The sequence below is a fragment of the Chionomys nivalis genome, chromosome 1, assembly GCF_950005125.1.
Source record: "Chionomys nivalis chromosome 1, mChiNiv1.1, whole genome shotgun sequence".
Classification (NCBI taxonomy): Eukaryota; Metazoa; Chordata; class Mammalia; order Rodentia; family Cricetidae; genus Chionomys; species Chionomys nivalis.
Genome location: NC_080086.1, coordinates 142,709,999 through 142,719,731, shown reverse-complemented (window position 1 = coordinate 142,719,731; position 9,733 = coordinate 142,709,999). Strand labels below are relative to the sequence as shown.

At 42.5% G+C, this 9,733-nt stretch overlaps 1 protein-coding gene across 2 annotated transcripts in view; it reads right to left on the bottom strand.

Annotated features, from left to right (window-relative positions):
• Window positions 1-223: 223 nt before the first annotated feature.
• Window positions 224-9,733, bottom strand: part of Cpvl (carboxypeptidase vitellogenic like) — a 108,118-nt gene continuing 98,608 nt past the window's right edge. For both annotated transcript variants that reach the window (XM_057782421.1, XM_057782429.1), the window contains one exon: window positions 224-334. In XM_057782421.1, the coding sequence (XP_057638404.1) occupies window positions 224-334 (111 nt within the window). The remainder of the gene's footprint in view (window positions 335-9,733) is intronic.

The following is a 9,733-nucleotide window of genomic DNA, read 5'->3' as shown; positions in this document are numbered from 1 at the left end:
TCAAAACCCATTCTTCCCATCCCCTAAATCAAAACATGTGCTTCTCATTTTGGAGTGATAACAAACCATAAACTCCAATCAAAAAAAAATATGCATTTTCAGGGTGACTTTTTATTGGTAAGAAATAGCTTGCAAATATAAAAAGATATATTTCTTATTTCTATGACACCTTTAGTTTTTAATATTTTGTGATTAAAACTCATAGCTATTTAAGGAAAGTAGCTTATGAATTATAAGGTTCCCATCCTCTGTCAAAGATGAATCGATTGATCATATCAAAAGATCTCAGCGGCTGGTCATGGGGCAAAATGTGTCCTCCACCTCGGACAATTACCTTAGTGAAGAAAAACAAAAGAACACAGAGAAATACATATTACCATTGCGTGGAAAATAGAAACTCAGGTTAAACACTAATTCAGAACGGTGTGTGATATAGTTCAACGGTAGAGTTCATCCCTGAGTTCTGTCCTCAGAGAGCAAACAGAAGCAGATACAGAAGCCTTTCTTCCACAGTGGTCCTCACGCTTACCTTAGAGTTCAGAGAGCTTTTTAGCTCCAGTTCTTAGATTTTACACCAATTCGCATCATCTTGAACAGGACTTCTCCTTCCCCTTTGGAGTGACTTTCTGCTCCTGAATCCCTAGCTGGGAATGAATGCCGTAGTGTTTTCTCTAATTAGGACTTAGAGGCAGAAAGGTTTAACCTACATCAGGCTGCAACTTCTGCCTTTTAATTAGTCAGCCCAACCAGCCCTTACACTGGGAGGCTCTCCCCACTAAGTTTTTAACAGTAATAAAGGGGATATTTTTAATTAATTAATTAAAATAACAAACAGAAATCCTTGGTGCCTGAAATAAAAGATTATTTTAAAGCACTTACAGAATTAGAATATTCTAATTTTTCCGATATCATGTTATAAAAAAGTTCAAATACACAGACTATTTCCACAAAAACTCCTGCGCTCAGTTCCCCCCCACACATACACACTAACATCTGCTGTCTTTGCTCTTTCTTACGCCTGACACCATCTGGGAGTTCACTAGATCTTTTGACATATTTCAAAATAAATGGTGACATTGGTGATGTAGGATTCCCCTCTGTATGCTGTGAATATGTTTTATTACCATTGGTTAATAAAGATGCTGCTTTGGCCTATGGCAGGGCAGAATAGAACTAGGTAGAAAAACTGAACTGAATGCAGGGAGAAAGAAGGCGGATCCCAAACTCTTTAAACACACTGACTCCAGGCCTCTAGCCTGCTGTCCACTAAAAGCAGGTTATGTGTTTTCTTCTGCCCTGACTCATAGCTGGGAAAAGAACTGTTGGGGCTTCAGAGGGCCTCATAAATGAGCATGAGGAGGACTGGTATCCAAGGACACATCAAAACTCCTCTTACTTCATCTGCACTACTAAAATAACCCAATCATTTTGGATTCTGTGCAGCGTTACATTCTAAGTTTCCACAGGTCTGCCGATGCGACCATGGGGCCACTGCCGAAGATGTTTTTCTGAAATATCTTTCTGCTTTTGCTGAAACACTGACTTTTCGCTGGTGCCCGAGTCACCTGTTGGATAACTCAAATGGAAGAGAAAGTTGGCATCTCTGACCTCATAGCATGTCCACCCTTAATATTGGAGTCAAACCCTGTCCAGCCCTGCAGCTAGACATCCAATCATTTAAGCAGTGTTAGGTTCCACACTGTTTAGTATGGGGTTCAGTTGTCTGTGCCCGTCAGAGAAGGGCAGGTTGCTTCTCTTGCTTCCCAGCAGCATGAGCACCACTGACTGTCCAACCTGGAGAGAGATACTTCCCCTTTGGTTCACTGTGAAGACGTGTTGGGATACTGCGTATGGAGTGCTTAGCACAGTGCCTGAATATACGAGGAATGGTAGTCATGTAGAAGTCCTGGGTTAGCTCTCAAGCGTCACAAAATAAACAAACATTTGTTTGCCGTTAATAATATCCATCCATAATGATCTATATTAAACCCCTAGGATTTGTAATGACGAGATGGCTCAGTAGTTAATGTGGGCAGGCTGTGCAATTATGGAAGATGCAGTGGAGATTTGAGCACAAACATAACATACCAGGCCACACAGTCCCTTTTTCTGACCGCTTCCTGTGTTCCTGCACACACACACACACACACACATACACACGCAAATAAATAAGTAAACTAATTTTAAGAGGTTCCTAGAGTTAAACTATCAGTTTTAACTTGGCTACCCTGGAACACCCAGTCTGCTGACAGTCATATCAACAATCTTGGTTTCAAAGAGTTGTTTAAGGAGAGGTTTTCTCACTTGGATGTGCATAAAAATATTTGGATTTTCCCATTCTGAGGGTCCACAGAGGGCCTTGAGCACCTGCAACAATAGCAATTCCAAAGCGGGGCTGGCGCTGTCCATCTAAGGACTATCTGTTGGGGTCTGCTGTTCAGTACTTTCTCTGCTCTGCAGCAAGGCAGGGGATTTTCTATCCCCGCTGACACAATACAAGTACAGCGCAATTCTTATTCTCCCTGGGCATCTTTCCTCCTCTCCACTCACATGTCCTTGAGCCTGGACACCTTCCACATCCTCCATCATTCAGTGGTGAGGAGCACAAGGGAGCTGGACATAACCATCTTCCGCTGGGATGTGTCTCACCTTGGTCCATTTGTGAGCTACCATACGTAATAAGCCAACGACATGAGGCCCAGTGTCCCTAACACTGGGAAGTAAAGCCTCTGTAGGCACAAGGCTGTTTCAGATGGCGCCAAGTTCCCAAGCTGATCCACATACAGAGTTTTACCAATGTCAACTGCAAAAATAAATTTATGTGTGCTTAAAAAAAAAAATAACACATTCGGGTATATATATATATATATATATATATATATATATATAGCTAAGTCTCACGACTCACAAATCAAGGATGCAAGCCACTCAGCAACATTCAGAGGTGTGCGACCAAATGTGGCAGAGCTGTGATTACATATGTAAATGTGACAAGATTAATCTCAAGGCTCCCCAGATGGAAATAGCCTCATCCCCAGAAATGATGTATTTTGGGAGCTTTCAAAGCTCTGTGCTCCAGATGTTCCAGGGGTCATAAGTGTGCCGTGAATTTCAAGAGAGTTATGCAAACACTTAAAGCTTCATTCCAATTTAGTTCTGAGTAAATGATTCAATTCTCCCTGGATCTAGAGGTGCGGATCTAGCAGGAGAGGTTTCCCAGTCGGGACTTTTCTTTGGCTGCCAGAACACAGAGAAATTCACAATGGCCTTATGATGCAGACACGACAGGGCAGACTCCTCAGTGGTAAGTGGGCAGGAGTGCAGGGGTGCAGGAATACACTGCCAGGGAGGGATCTGCTCCTGTATGTGCAGGAGACAACAGGCAAGCAGGCACAGCCTCTGTATGCTCACTGAGTAGTAGACGGAGACCGAGGAGAGCTGAACTGGCGAGCACAGGCTACGTGCTGCTGGGATGTGCTGGGCTGAGCACAGTTGATTTGGGGTTTATTTTTACTTACAGGAAAATCCACTTAACCTAAAATTATATCTTTAGTCATTTTAACGTGTGCAACCCAGCCACATTTAGTGTTTCCTCCGTCATCACTAGGTAGTTTTGAACCTATTTTCATTGTCCCAACAGACACTTCTGACTATGAATGAGACAAGAGCTGCTCAGGAAAACAAGAGCGAAGGTCGAGGCAGGGATGCTTCAGCAATGCACAGGAGGAGTCATCCTCAGGGTTCCCCATCCTCAACCATCAGACTAGTAATGACTACTGGACAGGAGGTGAAAAGGGGCTTCCAGTGCCTTAGTGGATCCACACGTAGCCATCACAGTATCATGTGTTCTTGGAGAAATCCAACTGGTGCTTTGGTGTGGGTGTCGTCGGTTGTGGGCCTAAGAGAAAGCTGACCTCATGGTCTTAGAGGTGTGAAGAAAAACAAAACCCAGTGAAAACCTCCAAAGGCAAGAAATGGAGGCTTGGTACTGGGAAACAGCAGAATTTCCACTAGACCCACGAATGTCTGCAGAGGGAAAGAGCCAGAGACGCAACAGCCTCAGCAACCCCAGAAGACAGCTGCACTGAAATCCTCTCACCACTGAACTGATGGAGACTGTGACACCCTCCCAGAATGCTCACACAAGGTTCCCATAGGCTCACACAAGGCTAACACATGCATACATACATACATATATACATACATACATAATAAAAACAAATATTAATAAAAAGATTTCCACCCATTCCTAACTGAAATTGCAAATGTAACAAATGGTATTACAGTAGTTTATACATAGGAGAAGGAAAATCTATTAGAAACAGAAGTTTATGTTTCTGGTTAGTCAACAGCGTCCAGGCTGAAGCATGAATAGCAACGTTACAACAGAAAGGCCGGGTGTCTCCAAAGCATCAGATTATTCTTGCCTGGACTTCTAGAATAAAATCCAAGGGATAGGGCAAAGGAAATAGAAAGATTTAGAGATACTGATTGATAATTGTCCAGGCTTGATAAAAGTTACCTCTTCTCAGTTTTGGGAAGTTTCAATGCTGACTGCCCCTGCAGAGGACCAAGGTTTGGTTTCCAGTAGAGACAGTTACAGCTCCCATCCCGGGGAGAGCTCATTCCCTTTGCTGACATCCTCAGGCACACACATGGTACATATATTCACTCAGGCATGCACACACGTATAAAAAAAAGCCATACTTTTCAAAGCTTTCATGGGAAAAGAAAGAGGACATTAGTTATAGAAATGATGAAAACTGGAAGATGATGAAAAGGGTCTTCAAAGTTCTGAAAGGATTGCCAAGTTAGCACCTCTGTATGCTTGGATACCTCACTGAGGCATTTCTAAGGAAATGAGAGACTGAAAAATACTTTGGCCAACAGAAAGTCTAAAGGCTATTCATCAGACAGAAGCAAAATTATCCCTAAAATAATGGGCAAAATAATGATTTTTCTTGTCATAACATTGGCAAAAACCGCCACTTGCACAAAGGTAGTGTAAATTGGGCAAAAGTAGTTAAAAGTATCCTGGGCACTTGGAGAGCTGTGAGCGTACCAGATCACGTATATTTCTTATATTAGGATACCTGTGCATAATTCTTAGGTAAATATTAAATGGGTAGATAATAAAAGCACATATCAGCAAATTATAATGGGGAACATGATGGCTCTGAAATAATAGATGCAATAAAAGGATGTCAAGAGAATGTGGAGGAGACATCACATGTGAGACAAAATCCAAACTTCACGGCCACTTATTTCGAGAAAAAGAATTATGATTCACTCATAAGAAGTGGAAATAGTTATCTTCAAAGGTTTTTATTTTTGTTTTTTTGAGTCCCATTTTAGGGATCCTTCTTGTTCATGGGAGCATCTGATTAAAAGAAAATAGCTTGATCGTGGGCTCAGACCTCCATCAGCACACTCAGCTTAACCACCTAGGTGACTTTACCCCTTCCACTTGCCCAAGCCGTCATCCATTCCATTCTTTCTCTGCGCCCCCTCTCCCTTTCTCCCCACAGGTAGTGCCAAACCCCTTCGTTGCTCTACATACAAATGACAAGCAGGCAAGACCTTACTCGCCTTAGCGGAATGGCAAGAAACTCTTCTGGCTTTTCCCCTTTAGGGAACTCACTTTACAACACGGTGTTTGATGCAATTAAAAAGTAACTGAAACTTCCCTCCTCATTTGGCCTTTCTGAATCCAGTGTTTGAATCTGATATCCACAGGAGGGTAGAAAGCTCCATTCAGCTCTTTATTTACCATTACAGGGTATCTTACTTCGGGATCTTCATTTGTTGCTTCTTTTGTGTGGGGGTTGGGTAGACAGAGGGCAGAGGCTAAGCAGTCAGTGCCCTCTAGCAGTGGGGACGGCTCAGTATCCTGGATATCGTGCAACATGAGTGGCCAACCCACTCAGATTCTACTTCCTGCAGAAAGATAGAGGGGATGGTTCTCGCAGGGCTGTGCTGGGCCCTTCCTACTGAATCAGAAAAGCCAATTAGACACTTTGTCAGTAAGCTCCAGACTCCATGACATCATAAGTCAGTAGCATGAAATCAGCTGAGTTGGCAGTGACACCACAGACCCTGGCAAACAGTACAAAGGAAAGCCTTTGACACGTGCTCAGACAATGGTTCTCTTATATTTTTGTCTTTCCCAGACAAACGAGGAACAAGCTGGCATGCTTCCTCTTTTTCAAGGTAACCTCAAGCGTCATGGTTTGCATATGAAGTAGTCTCTAAACACACTGGTGCTGTTGAAGGTTAGGTCCCTGGTCCTCAGCACTACTGGAAGACAGTAAAGCCTTTACGAGGTCTCAGTGGAAGGTAAGGTCACTGGAGCTGTTGCCTTCAAAGGGATATTGGAGTCTGGCTTCTTTCTGTCTTGTTGCTTCCAGGTCACCATGAGGTAAGCAGCTTTGCCTCACCACACACTCTTGCTATGATGTGCAACTTCACCGCAGGCCTGAAGATGAAGCAGCTGACCCCGTTCAGGGACCATGGGCAGTGTGACCTGGCTCAGCAGTTAAGAGCACTGGCTGCTCTTCCAGAGGATCTGGGTTCAATTCCCAGCACCCACATGGCAGCTTACAACTGTCTGTAACTCCAGTTCCAGGGGACCAGACACACCCACACAGATGTACATGCAGGTGAAACACCAATGCACATAAGAATAAATAAATCTTAAAAATATGACCTTTGTCCCTTTAAGTCAGTTCACCCACGGCGATCCTGTCATGGTGACAGAAGGCTCCTGCTATACCAAGAAACATTCATTGAGACATAAATTATAAGGCCCCAAACCTTAATGAAACCTTGCTTCTGGAAATCAGTGATGCAGGAAGGTCATTTGTCAATAAACAAACTGCCTTGGCCCATTTGATAGGCTACCCCTTAGGTGGGTGGAGTAAACAGAATAGAATGCTGGGAGGAAGAGGAAGTGAGCTCAGACTCGACAGCTCTGCTCTCTGGAGCAGACGCCATGCTCTCCTCTCCAGAGCAGATGCGATGAAACTCCAACCCAGGATGGACGTAGGCTAGAATCTTCCCGGTAAGCGCACCTGGGGTGCTACACATATGAATAGAAATGGGCCAAGCAGTGTTTAAAAGAATAGAGTTTGTGTGTCGTTATTTTGGAGCATAAGCTAGCCAGGCAACCATGAGCCGGGCTGTGGGAAGAGGCCCGCAGCCCCTACTACAGATGGCGCCCACGTGGATAACTGCATCCACAGAAAGCCTGAGAAAGCTTGGGAAAGAATAGAGTAAAGCGTGTTTTCTTGGTAGCAGCAATTTCTCGGGTCTGCTCTGCTTGCTAGAGGCAAGCAAGTGCTCTCATCTAAGAGAGGCTTCCTGACTCAGCTTCAGCTGTGAAACCTTGCAGCTCATTTAAGAGGTCCTGCCATGAAACACTTAAAACGGTGTTGGTGAAAAGCTGAAGGCATGCTTTTCGGTTTTCAGCCATAGCAGGAAAAAAATTGTGCTGTTTTAAAATGCCGGCTTTCTGGGCCATCCTGCCAGGGCAAACTCTGACTGTTTGAGGCAGGAGGGCTGACTACAGAGAGAGGACTTGAATGTTGTCTGTGGATATAGTATTGCAGCTTGTTTGCTGGCAAGGACCTTGAAACGCCACAGAGTTGTGGTGATAAACATGGCTACAGCCAGTACCTCAGCCATGAGGCTGGAAAGCTAAGGAATGTGCTGGATCCAGCCGTCAAAGCCACGGCTTTCGTCCTACTGATATTGCTTGGTAAATTAAAGACTCATGTGGTCAGAAAAAGAGAGATATACAGTATAGAGAGATTCAAAGACAAAGAAAACTTTAAATGATTTACAGTGTGTTTAAAAATATATGCAGGCTGAAAGATAAAGTTCTTAAAAGTAAAAAAAAAATAAGGAAGTAGTTGGGTGTGGTAGTACACACCTTTAATCCCAACACTTGGGAGGCAGAGGGAGATTGACCTCTGAGACTTCAAGGTGTGGTAGCACACGCCTTTAATCCCAATGCCTGGGAGGCAGAGACAGACAGATCTCTGAGAGTTCAAGGACAGCCTGGTCTAAAGAGTTATTCCAGGACAAAGATATACAGAAAATATAAAACAAAAGTAAAAATAAACAAAATAGAGTTAAAATAAAGCCGCACAAAGATGGAAAGTACGCAGAAAATCTTGATACTGTATGTTATTATGCTCTCTTTGAATTGTTTGAATGCTGAGGAAAGAGCAACATCTGCTAAAAGATATTTGTTTATAAATGCTGCTGAACTAATCCAAGATAGATATTTTCAAAATACCTTGACTTCAGAATTTGGATCTAAGGATATGATACTTTGGAAAAGAGTTTCTTCTTTTGTTTTCACAGAAGAAGAGGCACTGTGGATTGCTTCTTTGATCACGATATGGTATGATAGACCACGTCCTCCTGAAGGGTTGCTGTGAACACCTTCAAAAAATTACTTTGCTCAACTGCCGACTGAGAGGAACCTAGCACACAGGTTATACCATGAAAGACTTGATTAACAGCGCCCCCATTCAGCAGGAAGCAGTTTGGAGAGAAAAAACTGCGCCCATGTTCCCATATATTGTTTATAAATGTTCTTTTACATTTAAAGGGGGAGATGATATAGATGTGAATAATTTGCATTGATATGAATCTTGGTTTACTGATATTAATTTAAGGTCAATTTTATTATATGTGTATGTATTTCTGATATTGATTAAGGTATTGTGATTGTATAGTTCATTTCAAAATGTAATGTATATAGGTTGTTAATGGATAATTATTAATAATAGTCAAGTTTGTAGTCATGTTAGTTAGATTTTCTAGATGTGCATGCATATATTTCAGATAGGCATTCATCATATCTTTCAAAGACTAGAGAATATGGTATTTTAAATGTTTTAATAACTTAGGGTTTTTCATGACAATGAGACACTCTGCTCCTGGCAGCACCAATCTACTTCAAGAAGAAGATGGGCATCGAAGAGGATCCTTATGGAGTTTGATAGCCATTTGGGCAAGAAACTGCTCTTGCCTGGACTATTTTATAAACTGGACACAAAGAACCCGCAGAGAGAGGACTGCTGAACTTGCCTAAAGGTGAGATGATCTTTCGGGGTTCCTGATTCATGAAAGAGTCTGCGAGACATTCTGCAGGACACAGCAGATAGTGACTGAACTGCCTTTAAATTTCCTGCTTCATGGAAACGTCTCTGGATACTATGGACCTTTAGGCCGAAGATGGATGCCCCAACGGTACAGAGGAACTTTGGGTGACTGTCCAGGCAGTGAGATGTCTCTGTCATTTCTAGAGTTTAGAAGTTGCTTACTTTTTGTTTGCTTAGGTAATATTGTATTCTTCTGGAGTCTTTGATGGAATTGAATAATAGATAGATAGTTATAGTTATAGTTTTCCTTAGTTATGATAAAGATAAAATAGATGTAAATATTGTAATTTTTACTTGATAACTGTTTTGTTATATGTAATTTTGCTATGTTAATGTTAAAGCCTTCCTTTTTTTTTTTTTGTTTAAACAGAAAAAAAGGAAATGATGCAGGAAGGTCATTTGTCAATAAACAAACTGCCTTGGCCCATTTGATAGGCTACCCCTTAGGTGGGTGGAGTAAACAGAATAGAATGCTGGGAGGAAGAGGAAGTGAGCTCAGACTCGACAGCTCTGCTCTCTGGAGCAGACGCCATGCTCTCCTCTCCAGAGCAGATGCGATG